Source organism: Salvelinus namaycush, chromosome 26 (assembly GCF_016432855.1).
Source record: "Salvelinus namaycush isolate Seneca chromosome 26, SaNama_1.0, whole genome shotgun sequence".
NCBI lineage: Eukaryota > Metazoa > Chordata > Actinopteri > Salmoniformes > Salmonidae > Salvelinus > Salvelinus namaycush.
This window is the reverse complement of record NC_052332.1, coordinates 24,717,802-24,736,911: the sequence shown is the minus strand read 5'-3', so window position 1 is coordinate 24,736,911 and position 19,110 is coordinate 24,717,802. Positions and strand designations below refer to the sequence as shown.

The 19,110-nt window shown below is 42.4% G+C and overlaps 1 protein-coding gene across 1 annotated transcript; it reads left to right on the top strand.

The window, feature by feature from the left end:
* The first annotated feature begins 6 nt into the window (after positions 1 to 6).
* On the top strand, positions 7 to 10,333 carry LOC120021285 (BCL2/adenovirus E1B 19 kDa protein-interacting protein 3-like). The gene is made up of 6 exons (XM_038964974.1): positions 7 to 136; positions 4,565 to 4,811; positions 6,384 to 6,471; positions 7,013 to 7,116; positions 7,367 to 7,516; positions 8,347 to 10,333. Exons 1-6 carry the CDS (start codon positions 13 to 15, stop codon positions 8,393 to 8,395), a joined length of 762 nt encoding a protein of 253 aa, XP_038820902.1. The 5' UTR covers positions 7 to 12; the 3' UTR covers positions 8,396 to 10,333.
* Positions 10,334 to 19,110: the final 8,777 nt, after the last annotated feature.

The following is a 19,110-nucleotide window of genomic DNA, read 5'->3' as shown; positions in this document are numbered from 1 at the left end:
TTTGGTACGCGAATGCGCGCACGTCCGAATGTGTGGAGGGAGTGCACGTGTTCCATTGACAGTCTTATGCAAGCCACCCTGCACACAGGCAAGATGTCCGAAGCTGCTGCTGTATCAGAGAATAACGGACTAAATGGTAGGTGTCTTCGAAATGCTTGGTTATATTTCATTGTCATTCTAATTGTTTATTAGAAAACTTGTCAGGTAATTTAAAACGGTGTATTTTGATACTTTACTATCTGGTTTTGAGAGATGAACAATCTACTGAGCTTTGGGTTGATTTTCTATGTAGACATGGAAAAGGATTGTTGGAGGGCTAACATCGTGAACGGTGTGATATTTCTGTATAGATGGACCAATGGGATTTTAAGAGGCGGTGTAAACTGTTTGATTGACCTGCAGTAAACCAATCGTTGATGCACGTGGTGCTGAATAGGCGCTGCAATTTTGATGGCAATAAGACATAGAGATAAATGGAGGACTCTTCTTTATCTATGCCGTTATAGTTTCTATGACAGCATGGGCAGCGCCATTGAGGCTACAACCCACAGGAACCTCCACCCAGTGGTGGACTACTATGACTACTTTCAAATGGCGGATGCCCTCAATGGCGCTGCCAATGTAAAATATAATTTTGGCCATTAGAGGCTTCTATAAATCTCTATGCAACAAGACGCGATGGAAGAAGAAGAAGAAGAAAGAGGTCTGAAAAATCCAAAATTGGGTTTGGCCAAATGTTCGGAATTTAAAAATGTTGTAATAGTTCACATACCCAAGGGCTGAGGAAAAAACATTCCGAAAACCTAACGAAATCTACTTTGAAATATTACTTCATTTTTATGCACAATCAGCTAATTTTGCATTGTGTAATAGTGTAATAGCTAACGTTACTTGTCGTCGATGTAAACAATACACATAGCCTACTGGGCTATTTAATCTGGTTTTGACTAGATGGGATCCAGCTAATGTCAGACAGAAGTGACTTTTTGTAGCAGGTTAGGATAATTAGGTTAATTAGGAAAGGGATTAGGGTTAGTTTAAATGCGAACAAATCTCCCCGACGCGACTCGGAACATGCGACTTTTGACGTCAATTTGACATTAGCTGCATCCCTTCTAGCCATGACCAGGATAATCTGCGAGTGTGAATTTATATTTAGACCAGCAAAGAGTGTCTGCTACACCTACCTCAACACACCTGTCAATGTGGGATTGCTGCACTCTAGAGTCTGGTCAATTTGTATACAGCCTGATACCTAATGGAAAATAATAATACAATATGATCAGTCTATAATGATCTATGTCATATATCATATGCTTTATTACAGGTGTATTCACTATATCAACCCCAAACATACATTTAACACAATTTAATCTTAATATTGCATTGTGATCTTCCTTTGTCAGAGTCTTCTACTCAACTGTGTTTGTCATTATGAGTGTGTCTATATGGATATGTCCTGTTATCACATATTGATGGACTATGTGATCAGACTGGAATGGACTGAGGGACATGTTTATCAGAGTGTCACACATACCATGCCTCTGGAGTAATTACACAGTCAGCTCTGTGTTAACCTGCCTTTATGGGGCTGGGTTTGGATGTGGTGGAGCATTACCAAGCCCTTAACCAGGGGGGCTCGTTGACTTGGCGCGCTGATTTATTTATGGACACAGTGGAGCGGGGACAGACGTTCTGGATATGTGGAAAGTGGAGAATGTTTTTTAGGACACACCGGGGCAAGGAGGGGTGGAGTACAAAAGTGGGGCGTGGTGAGGCTGGGGATCAGAAGCTTTTCGTTCTGAAGTTTGAGAGTACAACTCGTGTCAGTTACGTGCTAGCTGCTGTGAGGGTCAGGGGGGAACAGGTTTGTTATTGCTAGAGACAGCTTACTCACTCTGCCTATAAATAAGTGGACACTCATTTTTGCTGTGTAATTCTCAGAATTGAGTAAAGCTTCCTGTCCACTGAAGTGTCATTGTCAGATAAAAAACTTTGGTACCAAACTCTGCATCTGCACTGTTCTTCAAGTAAATGTGTTTTTTTAAAGAGTAGTTTGTTAAAAGTAGTCATTGTGCATAGAGTTGTATGGTTTGTTTAACTTTGCAATCATTGGTTTTTGTTTGACACATTTTAAGGTGAAAAATTAGTCTCAGCATCACTCTGTTAGCGTGGAATTGCCCATCTCACTCCCATCCACACACTAGAAATTCAGTTGACTTTACTCTTCTTTTGTGAGTCTTTGGAGCCATTGGTTAGGCTATATATTTTATGGTAAGAACGAACCAGGATCTATGTTTCTCTACCCTGTTTGTTTGAATCTTTTCAGGGTGTCTACCAAGTTTTTATGCTGTTTCATGGATCCCCCACATCAAGTAAGCCAGGTCTCCAGGAGCTTCATGGGGTTTTGGTGGGCTTTGTTCCTGTGGGGTTCAAGCCAGCTTGTCAAGGGGTTGTGGATGGTGGTCAGGTCATAACACTAGGCTTCCTGGGCTTCTCTGTGACCTCCTACAACAGCTGATAATGGCTACACGACAGAGAGAGGAGCAGCCAGAACATTCAGCTCACTACCGGCACCATGGAAACCTTGTTTAGGCGATAGAGCATAGACAATAGCTGTAGATAGTGGCTCGGCTCATGCCACTGTGTCATCCTCGGGATGAACCTGGGTGCTGAGTCGGCCTTGGGGCAGGGGGATGGGGACTGCTATCATCCAATGCCTGGCCAGCAAAAACAGTTTCCGCTAGTTACCATAGCCACAAAGTAAAAAAAATGTCTAGATCATATGTCAAGATCATTTTTTTGTTTTAAGGTTAGGATTAGGTGTACGGTTAGCAGTGTGGTTAAGGTTAGGTTTATAATAACATTTTAAGAAGAGAAATTGTAGAAATAGGTGGGGTTATGACTTTGTGGCTGTGGTAACTAGTGACAACCCAGTGATACTGACTGAGAGGCTAAATCGGTTAGGCTAACTGTCACATGACCAGATTGTTTACTCTCTCGGCTATGAGATCATGTGCTCTGCTTGTGAGCTCTAGCTTCCTCGTTTCTGGCAGGATGTGTGATGGAAAATGAGAGAGAGATTTGAAATGTCTCTTCCTTTGAAACTTGTGTGTGTAATATTTACTGTTCATTTTTTATTGTTTATTTCACTTTTGTTTGTTATCTATTTCACTTGCATTGGCAATGTAAACATATGTTTCCCATGCCAATAAAGCCATTTGAATTCAATTGAGATACTGGATGTCTCATGCCCTGCAGCCACTTGCCTACCAATTTAGCAGTGGTTTCCCGCCAAAGTTTGGACACACCTACTCATTCCAGAGTTTTTCTTTATTTGTACTATTATCTACATTGTAGAATACAAGGGAAGACATCAAAACTATGAAATAACACATATAGTATCATGTAGTAATCAAAGTCTTAAACAAATCAAATTAGCCACCCTTTGCCTTTGACAGCTTTGTACACTCTTGGAATTCTCTCTCTCTCTTTCAACTTACTCTTGAAAAGTTGTAATAGTAGATGCACAAGGTGCAATTTTGAAATTGGGTATTGCATCATCAGTTCCTCTTGTCATGTTAGTCAGATGCATACCTTAGAGAGCTATTTATAACTTGTCAGAAATGTCCAAATCAACTAGCCCATGTCAGCTAACGTTTTTTAGCTAAGTTTTTTTGCCCATAGATTTTTGTTATAATGTTTGAGTTATCCAAATATTACATGAATACACATTAGACATGTCAAAATGTATAGAATTGCAAGAAAATTATCTTTAAAACTGCAAAATTTTCTCTGCACCCCATGACAAAATGTGTAGAATTGCAGGAAATAAGCTTTAAACCTGCAAAACCAGTTTGTGTCATGGACAGTGTCTGTGCCCATAGAAATAGATACGCTCGGGGGGGGGGGGGGGGGGCGGGATGTTCCCCAATGCTGGAAGGGGGGCCCGGGTGCAAAAGTTTGGGAACCTCTGCAATAGAGGACCACAATGAAAACAAGTCTGACTTTTTGTGTGTATAATCTTCGGCAATTTTGGTACATGTATTGGTTGCCTGATGTGGCTTCTTTATGTATTTCAAATTGCCAAATCAAAACTTGTGTCAGTGTGACTCCGAATAGTTTGTATCCTAGCTGTTATTGGCACTCTCCCCTGTAGCCAGTCCCTGCCTGTGCTCATGTAGGAGCATGATCAGCTGGCTTGTATATCACAGCAGGGACTGTAAAAACTGACATCACATAGAGGTATTTACTGCCCTTTCACCATGCAGTAAATAGATGCAAGACCGGCTTAGGGAGAGTTAACCCCTTCACATTCATGTCCTTTGAAAGTTTTTTTTTTTATCAGGAAAAAAAACTATGTTTTTCTTATAATTTTTAGTTCAGCATACAGGCACAATGTCCCAAGGTCTGCTCTAACAGAAACCATAGTAATAACATCAACAATGAGATACAAAAAGATACCAAAGTTTCTCTCTAGAGCTCAATAGGGATACATTTGCTTATTCTCCCCTTACTTTGGAATGTAACCAACGTCATGTGTCCCATGTGTGCTTGTCCTCAGGGTCCTGGGTGGAGTTGGAGATGAACAGAGCTGCGGCCACGACTGCAGCGGGGTTGTCCCAGTCTGCCTCTGCCGTAGGCCAGGCCCTGTGGCTGCTCCCCCTGCCTCAGGTGGAGGAGGAGGTGGAGGCCATGGTGGGGGGACTGGAGCACGTGCCCTCCTCATCCTCCATCCATAATGGAGACATGGAGAGGATTCTACTGGATGCTCAGCATGAGTCCAGCCACAGCAACTCTTCCTGTGACAGGTAGGGGGCAGAGTACAGTTCGAATCTTGGCCTTGGAAAACTAGGGAAAGATAATTAACCCTCCTGTTGTGTTCCTTTCATGTTAATTAATTCTGTGTTCCCGGTTCAAAATGAATAAATCCATAATAATACATATATTATCACCTAATGTTGTGTTAGATCTTTTTATCAACTTAAGTTCTTGTGAACATTACAAGTTTTGAACTTCTATTTGCTATTTATGGCCTGTAGGCCTCATTGACCTGAGCTCATACAACTCGTTTTTGAGTAAAAAAAGCATCATGTATGGATTATTTTGACAATAACAAATACTAAAATGAAACATATTGTGTTATTTATCACAGACTACTTTGTGTCAAAGTTTAACAAGGAATCTCTCCTCCTCTCCAGTGTCATGATCAAAGATATGATCAAGAGCCTCACATACAGTATATCGTTTGGTCATTGTGCTGCCACAGAATGAATTGTGAGCAAGGCCTCAAAAAAGCTTTATATTCCAGAGCTGCAAGAAAAGTTCTATATATTGTTGAAACAATGTTGCGATTGTTTGTGAGAATGCCAACAGATGTGGTTCCTGTGGGGGAAAGATTATATTGGGGAAAGGTTCCCGTGGGGGTTGCCATGGAAGCCAAGAAGGGAAGTGGGAAGTGAGGTGTGTGTGTGTATGTGTGCTCAAACACACATGCATGTGGGGGTCTGGGAGATGAAGTGTGTCCATCTGATGAATGGGCATGTGCCTGAACTCAATTTTATACACTAATTGTAGTCTCACCCATTCATTTCTAATGACCGGTCATTTTTGACCGGGAACACCACAGGTGTACAAAAGTTAAATAAAACAGTCAAAATGTTATGAAAGTCATCAAAATGTATTTTGTGTGTTCAGATGCCCTGTGTGGACAAAGTCATGGAACCTTATGACAATCAGATTAAATTAACTACATTTTTCAGAGAGAACTTGTAAATCGGTCCAATTCGACACAGCAGGAGGGTTAAAAATCTTTTGATTTCCCTGGTGAGGTCACGTACTAGCCCACAATTAATGTAGATTTGAATTCATATAGTATGAAATGTGCTGTGATGGCGATGTAAATAGAATCGATTTACAATAGGAAACAACATCCTCATCAGCTGTGTGTGCGCAGGGTGAAGTCCCCCACCAAACTGACATTCACTCACACTGTGTGCGTTCCATTTCTGACCCATGAGGATGCCTGCCATAAACCCAGGCTTATCTGATCGCCCAGATTCAGTCAGCTGTCAATGAGTCACCTGACAATGTTTACCAGGGGTGTTTCTACAACAGCTTACTATCTGCAGAAGCTCACAGATAGACAGACTCATCCATCCACTTTGAGGTTGCAGGCTGAGAGGCAAAGTGAGATCATAATAGAGGCAAGATCTGCATGCACATTTAGCCATTAGAGATAAAATCGCTTGATTAATATATTGGGAATTTGAACATGCCCCAAAACTTCAACCTGATTTCTGCCTACAAGAGTACATTCTCATTCACCAAGGGAGAAAAGACTTGTAACAGTTTGTTATTTTGTTGTTTGATCCTCCCTACAGTCCTCCCCGGCCTCATAGTCCCCAGGAGGATGATCATGATGGACAGATCATATTTGATGTGGACGTGAGCAGCAGAAGAGACAGCCAAGTAAGAGTTATTGCTCAGTCTGCCTGAGCTGCCTACGTCACTTGTCTGTTTCCATGGCAATATAACCTGCTGCTTCCCTCACTCTCTGTATCATTGTGAATGACAACCATAGCATTTGTTACTATGGTGATGGCGGCAGGAAACCCCAGTGGGTTTGAATCCATGGGCATGGCAGTAGCCATAGCTTCAGGTTCCATTGTAGTTACACACACACACACACACACACACACACACACACACACACACACACACACACACACACACACACACACACACACACACACACACACACACACACACACACACACACACACTGTCGGTGGATGACATGGCAAAGCCACACTCTTGTCTGTTGATGAATGGAGACTTGACTCTATGTGACTGTAACCATGGCAGCCTCACACACAGGGTTTATTGTAAGGTCTGTACTGTATGGGCGATCGGCCATATAGTCTTAGTGGCTCGACCTAGGATGAGTTGGATGGGCTTGTTGATTTTACTTAAATCAGTGTCCTAATGCTCTGCGTGTGTTCCTGTGCAGTCAGAGGAGGATGCCCTGGAGAAGGAGAGGGACATGGATATCCTCATGAAGGACTCCGACTGGGTAGCAGACTGGTCCAGTCGGCCCGAGAACATTCCTCCTAAGTGAGTGATGTACACAGCCCATTGCTCCTAAAACGTACAAGTCTTAGTGTATCTGGTCTCCTTGGTAAATCCTAGTGTGTTTGCATTATACTACTTAGACTGAACATTTTGACATGATGAAGAGAAGATGAATTATACTGTTATTGACAACTTTGGTTTTTCGTTGAAGAGTGAATGGTAAACTGGATGATGATGATGATGATAATGTTGACGTTACTGTATGGTAACTATAATGTGTTCTTGCCTGTAGGGAGTTCCATTTCCGCCACCCCCGGCGTTCAGATACACTCAGCATGAGAAATACAGGGGCGATGAAGAAAGGAGGCGTCTTCTCTTCAGAGTTCCTCAAAGTGTTCATCCCCTCGCTGTTACTGTCACACATCCTGGTTCTGGGGCTGGGGTAAGAGAAAACATAGGACACTATTTGGCCATCAACCTCAGCTCTGCAATCATTTCTGTGATAAATGTGATGTCACTTTTTTTATGCAGGCAAACCCATTGATGGGTTGAAACAAACATTATGGAATGTTTGTTTTAACCCATCAATGGGTCTGCCTTCAGAATAACATTTTCCATTATTTAGCCTTTAACTGGCTAAGTAAACACTCTATTCATAGATGAATGTAGACACACACAGCAATTCCTAAATGGAATCTCATGAACAGCTTTTAATTTCCTTTTGTTTACAGTTAACATAAAATTAGAAAACCCCAATCCGATCCAATATAGAATGTGGTTAGGAAAATTGAGAGGACTGTTTTGTTTACTGGAAATCAGATACCCCTAGAACAGAACTGCATGTACAGAAAATTATGAAACAATATATTATGAACTCTGACTCATACCTGCTCACATACACACACACACACACACACACACACACACACACACACACACACACACACACACACACACACACACACACACACACACACACACACACACACACACACAAACACTTCCATGCAGTTTTCTGTATAGACCAGCAGAGGGTGTGTGGCGGCAGCAGACAGTGGGAAACTGCAATGCTCCAGCCCTGTTTATGTCTGTGTCTGGCTGGTAAAACAGCTGCTGCTGACATGGATATACACCTGCACCACACCCTTAACACACACTTTATGACAGCATACATTATACATTTCATGACAGGGACACACTTCATCTGTCACTTATCAACCTACTAGTTAATGACTCAGGGTATAACTGCCCTCTCCCTCTCTCCCCCTTCAGGGTGTACATTGGGAAGAGGTTGACTACGCCCCCTACAAGCTCTTTCTGAGCGGGAAACTAAAAAAGTGCCTGACGAATGGCTGTAATTTTTGGGGGGGGAAATGTTGCTGTTTTACGAAGAATGCCCATCTCTCCTCAAACTTTCTTTCTCTCCGTTACCCCTCTTTCTCTCTCTCTCTGTGCTTTTTCCCACCTGTCAAAGCATTTCCTCTTCCTGTATCCTGCGCAGACCTGAGATGTGCTGTTCTCAGGACAGATGCGTTGCCCTTTCTCTTATTTTACCCCCTGCCCCCCTTTCTATCAGTCATTTTCTGACTGCTTCCAGAGTAAGGCCATATTCCCTTTTGCTCCTGTTTGGGTGGGTATTTTGGAAAGCGGCAGAGCGTAAAACCAAACCTAACTCTTCTACACACTAGCTCCAGCACTCTGTAATTGCCTGGTTGTACGAGAGAGAGCTGTCTGCCCTACAGATTTTGAAGATAGAAGTACCCCAAGATCGTGCCACCTACAACAGTGGTTGGGTGTAACTCTCAAACCCTGAAAAGGTCCAACCAAATTCAGAAAAAAGAAGCTAACCTGAAGATGTGAGCATGCCTTTGAAAGTAATCATTTTGTTCAGAAGTAGAAACACAATTTACTATAGTTGTTATGGTATTTTCGTATAAATGTATTTTACCACAAGTGGTGTATTGATAATGAAGCCTGGGTTTTGATTATGAAGGGTGTTACCATAGTGGCCATCTCAAACCCACAACCACCTGATGCTGTGCACTGGAGGGAATCTGCTTGGCCTGCCAGATGAGATGTCTACAAGACCTATGGTATCAGGAATATATCTACACCTTGATGGAAAATATCATATTACACATGTATCCAGTTGTTAATCATTATAAAAATGTATGTCATTTCAAATGCATTTGAAACTATTTTCAAAACTGACATGAATGACTGGAAAATGATGGATATATTCCTCCTATTAAATGTAAACTGACACAGTTGTTTTGTGGGTGGAAGTTGGGTAGCCACACTGAGGTGGTGTGTTTGTTCTGGTGTGTGTCATTCTCTTGTTTGTCTGTTTTGAGTTCTCTACAACATATCACGGGCCTAGTTATTTAGGCCTGGTTCACTGGGTAGACCTCTGATATGCCTGCACAACTGTGACAGGTCAACTTCCCACCTTACACACCTGTACAACATACATGCATACACTTAAGAACAAGCTCATGTGGGTTGTTAGTCCAGCTGGAGAGAGATAAACCCTGATGTTTCACCACACTGATAGCAGGAGCTGGAATGGAGTCCAGATGCAGAATAGTTTGAGAGGCACAACCCCATGTCCAAACTTAAGCATGCTCTGACTGTCACGGCGACCTATGTCACAGTGCTCCAAGATGGACAGCAGTATTTCAAAGTTGACACAATGTGCTGTTTGTACTAACTCCACCATTGGACCTTGCTGAGATCAACCTCTTGTATACAGTATCTTATTTTTATCTCCCTCTACACAACTGCCAAAAGGAACTGAGGTCCACCTTGAAACTCAACTGTTCTGAGTAACCACGTGCCTCACCTCTGTTCCCAAGCCTCCATTGTGGTTCTGTTGGTCTCACTGCCTGTGATCAGACATTGAGAAGCTACTCTATGGCATGTTTTTGGGGTGTTGTTTTTTCTCTCAATGAGTTTTATTGTCTGTATTGTTATGACATTGGAGTCTGAACAGACAGAGCATGAGGTATAGCTATGATGAGACGAACCTACAGGGATTTAATGAAGATTATGTTTTCAGTCTGAAATGAGGATGTTAGATAGACACCTTGCAAGGCCCAAAGTGAAAAGGAAAAGGAATGTGTAGAAATGGTTCCCCTCAGACTGCTATGGCAACAATAGTTATTATCATACACATCCTTTTGATTTCATTTGATGTTTTTTCCCCTCATTGGAAAATGTAAAAATTATTTGTCAATAAAATTCCCTGAATCAAGCTGAATTGTTGCTAAGGATTCTTTTGTGCCTGATCAACTACACTGAACAAAAATATAAACGCAACATTGCGACAATTTCAACGATTTTACTGAGTTACAGTTCATATAAGAAAATCTGTCAATTGATAAATTCAATGGGCCCTAATCTATGGATTTCACATGAAGCTGCAGGGGTGTGGCCATGGGTGAGTCTGGAAGGGCATAGGCCCACCAACTTGGGAGCCAGGCCCAACCAATCAGAATTAGTTTTTCCCCACAAAAGGGCTTTATTTCAGACAGAAATACTCCTCAGTTTCATCAGCTGTCCAGGTGGCTGGTCTCAGACGATCCTGCAGGTGAAAAAGCTGGATGTGGAGGTCCTAGGCTGGCGTGGTTACACGTGGTCTGTGGTTGTGAGGCCGGTTGGACGTACTGCCAAATTCTCTAAAATTATGTAGGAGGCGGCTTATGGTAGAGAAATGAACCACTCAATAATCTGGCAACAGCTCTGGTGGACATTCCTGCAGTCAGCATGCCAATTGCATGCTCCCTCAAAAGTTGAGACATCTTTGGCATTGTGTTGTGTGACAAAACTGCACCTTTTTGAGTGGTATTTTATTGTCCCCAGCACAAGGTGCACCTGTGTAATGATCATGCTGTTTAATCAGCTTTTTGATATGCCACACCTGTCAGGTGGATGGATTATCTTGGCAAAGGAGAAATGTTCACTAACAGGGATGTAAACCAATTTGTGCACAACATTTGAGAGAAATAAGCGTTGTGTGCATATGGAAAATGTCTGGGATCTTATATTTCAGCTCATGAAACATCGGATCAACACTTGTTGCGTTTATATTTTTTGTTCAGTTTAGAAATACACACAAACTTAAATGCACCATCTCACTATTGTCATGGTTTTGGTATTTTCCTAAACAGCTATTGTGCTCAGAAGGACATTTGGGGAATGCATTGGAGGGACACCCCTTTCAGCTGCATCTGGTCTCCTACCCAGGTACCAGCCAGAGCCCATTCCTGCTTTGCTTCAGATACAAGCCAGCAGGTAGAGGCAGGGTGATATGGCTGCTAGCCAGTCCTCATACCTCAGCCTATAACACTCAGTCTGTTGTCATATTCCAGAGCCTTCATTTGGAACTGGTCAGGCATACACAACACCAAATGTTTAGCAGAGTGCGCACCTGCACAGTCATTTGTCATGCAATGGAGCTCGTCATGTCTCTCCCTGAATGTCTCTAGGGAGGCCACAGGCCTGGTTCTGCTGACTGGCACCTTTGCCTCTTCCTGGACATTGTCCCTCTCATGTTGTTTCTCATATCGCTGTCTTTATGTAAGTGCATGGAGTCAACACTGACATAACACTGTGTTGTTGCTTCTAACATGATTTTGGATCTATTTTTAAGCTCCTCAACTGGAAGGTAACCACCCACCTCTCTGTCTCTCTTTCACATGCACGCACATCCTGTTACTAAACTGATTAGGTTCAAATTATCAATCAGTGAAACCCCTTTTAGTGGCCTCTGGCTTTCTGTAGGCACAGCACAGATATACTGTAGAGGTCTCACCAACCACTGGTGAACAACACCTGCTCTTTCTATGACATAGAAAGGGAAAGAGAGATGCCTAGTCAGTTGTCCAACTGAATGTGTTCAACTGAAATGTGTATTCCGCATTTAACCCAACCTCTCTGAATCAGAGAGGTGCGGGGGGCTGCCTTAATCGACATCCACGTCTTCAGCGCCTGGGGAACAGTAGGTTAACTGCCTTGCTCATGGGCAGAATGACAGATTATTTACCTTGTCAGCTCAGGGATTCAATCCAGCAACCTTCCTGTTACTGGCCCAACGCTCTAACCACTAGGTTACCTGCCGCCCCATAGACTGACCAGGTGAAAGCTAAGATCCCTTATTCATGTAACCTGTTAAATCCACTTCAATCAGTGCAGATGAAAGGGAGGAGACAGGTTAAAGAAGGATTTTGACGCCTTGAGACAATTGAGACATCAAATCAAAGTTTATATGTCACGTGCGCCGAATACAACAGGTGTAGACCTTACAGTGAAATGCTGAATACAACAGGTGTAGACCTTACAGTGAAATGCTTACTTACAGGCTCTAACCAATAGTGCAAAAAAGGTATTAGGTGAACAATAGGTAAGTAAAGAAATAAAAAAACAACAGTAAGAAGACAGTGAAAAACAGTAGCGAGGCTATATACAGTAGCGAGGCTATAAAAGTAGCGAGGCTACATACAGACACCGGTTAGTCAGGTTGATTGAGGTAGTATGTACATGTAGATATGGTTAAAGTGACTATGCATATATGACGAACAGAGAGTAGCAGTAGCGTAAAGAGGGGTTGGTGGGTGGCGGGTGGCGGGACACAATGCAGATAGCCAGGTTAGCCAGTGTGCGGGAGCACTGGTTGGTCGGGCCAATTGAGGTGGTATGTACATATGTACATGAATGTATAGTTAAAGTGACTGTGCATATATGATAAACAGAGAGTAGTAGTAGCGTATAAGAGGGATTGGGGGGGGTTGGGGGGGCACACAATCCAAATAGTCTGGGTAGCCATTTAATTACCTGTTCATGAGTCTTATGGCTTGGGGATAAAAACTGTTGAGAAGCCTTTTTGTCCTAGACTTGGTGCTCCGGTACCGCTTACCATGCGGTAGTAGAGAGAACAGTCTATGACTGGGGTGGCTGGGGTCTTTGAACATTTTTAGGGCCTTCCTCTGACACCGCATGGTGTAGAGGTCCTGGATGGCAGGCAGCTTAGCCCCAGTGATGTACTGGGCCGTACGCACTACCCTCTTTAGTGCCTTGCGGTCGGAGGCCTAGCAATTGCCGTACCAGGCAGTGATGCAACCAGTCAGGATGCTCTCGATGTTGCAGCTGGATTGTGTATGTGGAATGTGTATGTGTGCCATTCAGAGGGTGAATGGGTAAGACAAAATATTTAAGTGCCTTTGAAAAGGTTATGGTAGTAGGTGCCAGGCACAGCGGTTTGAGTATCAAGAACTGCAACAATGTTGGGTTTTTCATGCTCAACAGTTTCCCATGTGTATGAAGCAGTGGAGGCTCCTCAGAGGAGGAAGGGGTGAAGCATTCTCTTCAGTGAATTTCATAAAAATAAAAATAGTGAAACACTTAAAAAGTTATCCATTTTATATAAACTATACTAAACATATTCATGTCACCAAATAATTTATTAAAACACACTGTTTTGCAATGAAGGTCTACAGTAGCCTCAACAGAATTCTATAGGGTAGCACCATGGTGTAGCCAGAAGACAGCTAGTTTATGTCCTCCTCTGGGTACATCGACTTCAATACAAAACCTAGGAGGCTCATGGTTCTCACACCCTTCCATAGACTTACACAATAGTTATGACAACTTCCAGAGAACATCCTCCAACCTATCAGAGGTCTTGCAGCATGAACTGACATGTTGTCCACCCAATCAAAGGATCAGAGAATGAATCTAGCACTGAAAGCATAAGTTACAGCTAGCTAGCACTGCAGTGTATACAATATGGTGAGTAGTTGACTCAAAGAGAAAGGCAGTAGTTGAACAGCTTTGAACAAATTCATTTCTTCCAAAATAAAGGAGAAGCAAGAGAGAGAAATAGAGTGAGAGAGAGATATTTTGTTGTATTATTTTTCACTTTCACTTTCACTTACTTAGCTAGTGAATGCAGCTAGCTAGTTTAGCCTACTCAAAAACCAGGGTCAAACAGAGAGGGCTTGTATGTTAGGTAGCTGGCTATGTCTATCCAACACTGGAACTCTTTCAAGTCAAGATTTTATTTTTATTTTATTTTATTTGGATCTCTTTTAGTCCCCATTTGGACTAATCCTCCAAGTGTCTTTAAATATTAAAATACAATTTATAATATGAACACATTTCCACATATAACACACTATTACAAACATACATAATATACTAACATAATGACCCAATGTCACGCCCTGACCTTAGAGATCCTTTTTATGTCTCTATTTTGGTTTGGTCAGGGCGTGAGTTGGGGTGGGCATTCTATGTTTATCGTTGTCTCTGATTGAGAACCAAACTTAGGTAGCCTTTTCCCACCTGTGTTTTGTGGGTAGTTGTTTTCTGTCTTTGTGTTGCTGCACCTGACAGAACTGTTTCGTTCATTCTATTTGTTATTTTGTTTAGTGTTTTGTTTTAATAAATTAACATGAACACTTACCACGCTGCGCTTTGGTCCGATGATTCCTCATCTTCAGACGACGAACATTACACCCAATAAATACTCAATCTAAAAAAATATTGATTCTTCATCTACTGTAGTCCCACAACATTTCTATGTATTATATTTAAATCGTTTATAAATGTTTAAATTTATATATTGAAAGGTTTCTGGTTTGCTCAGTTAATTTATTTCATTTCTTTATTGCTCTAAATCGAAATGTTCTTTTGCCTATTTCTCTTTTCTGTCTGGATAACGCATAGATGGTGGACAATCTATTCCTAGTATTTACGGAATGTCTGTCTCTTACCAACTGAATACCGTTGTGAATAGAACTTGGCCGTTTTAAATGATGTAATTATGAAATAAAATAAGCATGTTCCTTTCAATTATCTTATCGATTGATGACCAACCAAGAACATTGCGCATGACTGCAACAGAAGAACCATATCTCCACCTTAAAACAATCCTTGCTGCTTTGTTCTGTGCATTCTGCAGCCTCCTAAATTCACTTGATGATGCATTTCCCCAGACCACAGAACAGTAGTTCACCTGACTCTCAATTAATGCTTGTGTTATTTGCTGAATAATCTTTCCTGGTAAATATTTAGCTATCCTTCTGATTATGCATGCTGTTTTATTTTTTTATTTTTTACATAGATTAGTTATTTGAGATGACCATGATAAGCAGTTGTCTAGCTGCACTCCCAATAGTTTGGTTTCTGCCACTTCTTCAATTTGTACAGATAAGCTTTTCGTTTTATTAATTTATTGCCATCGGGCCTGCCGGTGTAACTGCTAAACTGCTTGCGGTACTGCATGATTCTAGTGGGTTTACTAACGCGTTAATTCTAGTAGCTATGTTCACTATGACATTAACATGGTGACAACGATGTAGGCTGTGTGTAGCGGTTAGCAGTTATGATATGAAGGTTTGGCTTGGAAAGTTTTTTTTGCCTGGTCACAGAAAGCTGATATGTTGTCCACAAGCGAAGGGAAAAGGTGAGCGAAGGTGAGCGTGTAGATGCGAGAAGGAATACAATGATCAAAGGGATCATGCATTTTTATGTGGCTGCTAGGAAAGTGAACAGTGTTTGCATGTGATCAGGGGTGTATTCATTCCGCTGATTCTGTTGAAAAACTATTCTTAAATGGAAGCAAACAGAATGAAACAGGAATAAACATACCTGAATTTGTCCAATAGAAACTCTCGTTTGCAACTGTTGGAGTAAAGATTACACCCTAATTCAGCTAGATGCATGCAAGAGCGTGCAAGACAATATTGAATGTGTCAGTCTGTCACCTTGATTACTCAAATTTCTCTCGACCTGTGCACCTACGTTGTAACCTTTCATTAATAGGCTAGTTTGTAGCAACCTCATGATGGGTATAGGGGAAATTAAAGTATCATGTAGTAGCCTAAACCTATTGATGTTAGATTGATTTGGTTGAATGGAATATGAATGACAGTCATCCAATATGCTGTAATAGAAATAAGGCCATGATCATAAAACATTTTTTTTTATCATCTTCCATCATCTTAAACGGCACCAACCTTGACTGCTATCAAGAATTCCTAATGTTTGGTATACTCAGTGCATTTTCTGGTTCAGTGCCTAATGAAGAATACTGTCCTCTAGTGGTGAAAATGAGTATGAGGCGAGGCTCTGCTTTGTGTGTTAGGGAGGGCTGAGGACCTGTGTGTCGCTGTATGTTTGTAGCCTATATGAAATTCATGTTCAGTAGAAATGACTGATATGTGTGTCAATATGGTGAAGTTATGCAATACTCGTACACTCTGACAATAGAAATGACACAGATACTGAGAGTCAGACTCTAAAGTGAAGTGTAACTTGATCTTAACACAATTGCACTGAACCTTTTGATACTCAGCCTGGCATGTGGCAAAGTGGTTGACTCAGATAAACAGTCAGTATGGCTTACTGAATCGGCTGAGTCAGTAGGCTGTTGAGCAGCATCCAAGAAAAATTCACCCTCACTCCAATTCTTCTCTAACAAGTGGGACATGAGGCAGAACAGTAATTAATGGTAATCAATGAAGGGGGGGATACAAAGAGGAATTATCCTAGAATTTAGTTCTACTTCCTTTGTAATAATGTATGCATACAAGTGGGATGGCATGCCTAGACATCATTCCACCTTCATAATACACTGAACAAAAATATAAACACAACATGTAAAGTGTTGGTCCCATGTTTCATGAGCTGAAAAAAAAGATCCCCAAAATTTTCCAAACTCACAAAAAGTTTATTTCTCTCAAATGTTGTGCACAAATTAGTTTATGTCCCTGTTTCTCATTTGCAAATATAATCCACCCTCCTGACAGGTGTGACATATCAAGAAGCTGATTAAACAGCATGATCATTTCACAGGTGCACCTTGTGCTGGGGACAATAAAGAGGCCACTCTAAAATGTGCAGTTTTGTCACACAACACAATGCCACAGATGTCTCAAGTTTTGAAGGACCGTGAAATTGATATGCTGACTACAGGGATCTCCACCAGAGCTGTTGCCAGAGAATTTCATGTTAATTTATCTACCATAAACTGCCTCCAATATAATTTTAGAGACTTTTGCAGTACGTCCAACCGAACTAAAAACCGCAGACCACGTGTAACCACGCCAGACATCCTGCTTTTTCACCTACGGGATCATTCGAGACCAGCCACCTGGACAGCTGAAGAAACTGAGGAGTATTTCTGTCTGTAATAAAGACATTTTGTGGGGGAAAACTCTGATTTGCTGGACCTGGCTCCCAGTGGGTGGGCCTGGCTCATCAAGGCGGTGACCCGTTCCTGTAGGTTCATGCTCTACAACATTCGCAGAGTACGACCCTGCCTCACACAGGAAGCGGCGCAGGTCCTAATCCAGGCACTTGTCATCTCCCGTCTGGATTACTGCAACTCGCTGTTGGCTGGGCTCCCTGCCTGTGCCATTAAACCCCTACAACTCATCCAGAACGCCGCAGCCCGTCTGGTGTTTAACCTTCCCAAGTTCTCCCACGTCACCCCGCTCCTCCGCTCTCTCCACTGGCTTCCAGTTGAAGCTCGCATCCGCTACAAGACCATGGTGCTTGCCTACGGAGTTGTGAGGGGAACGGCACCTCCGTACCTTCAGGCTCTGATCAGGCCCTACACCCAAACAAGGGCACTGCGTTCATCCACCTCTGGCCTGCTCGCCTCCCTACCTCTGAGGAAGTACAGTTCCCGCTCAGCCCAGTCAAAACTGTTCGCTGCTCTGGCACCCCAATGGTGGAACAAACTCCCTCACGACGCCAGGTCAGCGGAGTCAATCACCACCTTCCGGAGACACCTGAAACCCCACCTCTTCAAGGAATACCTAGGATAGGATAAAGTAATCCTTCTAACCCCCCCCCCCCCCCCCCTTAAAGAGTTAGATGCACTATTGTAAAGTGGTTGTTCCACTGGATATCATAAGGTGAATGCACCAATTTGTAAGTCGCTCTGGATAAGAGCGTCTGCTAAATGACTTAAATGTAAATGTAAATGTAAATGTAAGTGGGTGGGCTTATGCTTTCCCAGGCCAACCCATGGCTGCGCCCCTGCCCAGTCATGTGAAATCTATAGATTAGGGCCTAATTAATTAGATTAGGGCCTAATTCATTTAAATTGACTGATTTCCTTATATGAACTGTAACTCAGTAAAATCTTGAAATTGTTGCATGATACATTTATATTTTTGTTCAGTATATGTACATCCTCCTCCATCTCCCTTTTTTCTTTAGATTATATCAGTAAAGCCTGTTGAGATAGAGAGTGTTGTGTTTTCACTAGAAAAGGACACACAGAGCTGGCCACCACCCTGTAACCCATGGTAACACCACAAGCTGCAATGGGAGGAGCTGGGGAACTTGCCGCCTCTGGATTGGCCAGAAGCAGGTGTTCTGAGGTTCCATATGGGGATTGTGTAGGAGGAGGAGATGGGATGGGGTAGGAGGAGGAATGGAGAGCAACATTATGTTTATTTGTGTGTGTGTGTGTCTGTTACCAAAGAAAACAGTGATCATTGCTGTGCACTACCTGTTAATCCAGACACAGAAACACATTCTCTATCCATTGGGGGATGGATGCAAGTGCTTCAAGTTCAGATATGTGTTATCTGTGGCAGTGTAACAGAAGCGACAGTGTATAAAATATGGATTTACGACTCTTTGAACACCATCTGTTTTCGTAATGCCAGGACCATACCCTCCATATGCGGATGGAATAGCCAGAGGTCAGACATGGGGCCCCTTCAGCTTTTTGGCAAACTGACCACTTTTCTCTCAAGTCCCTCCCTCTTCCCTCTTTATTACAGAGTGTTGTACAGTATGAAAGGCCACCACAGTGACAGGCTGCTCACTACTCACTACTCTTGATTGTTGGGTGTGGCTGTGTTGACATACTTTTAGTTTTTGCATGTGGACATAGAAACTCCTCTTTGACATCCAATCATCCACTCCTCTCTTCCATACTGCGCTTTCCTAGACAACCCGAATGCTCACCCAGACACTGACCCCGATGTCCCCCCTGGAGAGCAGCCAGGCCAGTTT

What these genes read in the sequence shown, in the direction of transcription:
- LOC120021285 (XM_038964974.1), top strand. Translation starts at nt 13, where the DNA reads ATGCGCGCACGTCCGAATGTGTGGAGGGAGTGCACGTGTTCCATTGAC. An exon ending in AGAGAATAACGGACTAAATG is followed by an intron (nt 137 to 4,564) that starts GTAGGTGTCTTC and finishes GCTTGTCCTCAG; the next exon opens with GGTCCTGGGTGGAGTTGGAG. An exon ending in ATCCTGGTTCTGGGGCTGGG is followed by an intron (nt 7,517 to 8,346) that starts GTAAGAGAAAAC and finishes CTCCCCCTTCAG; the next exon opens with GGTGTACATTGGGAAGAGGT.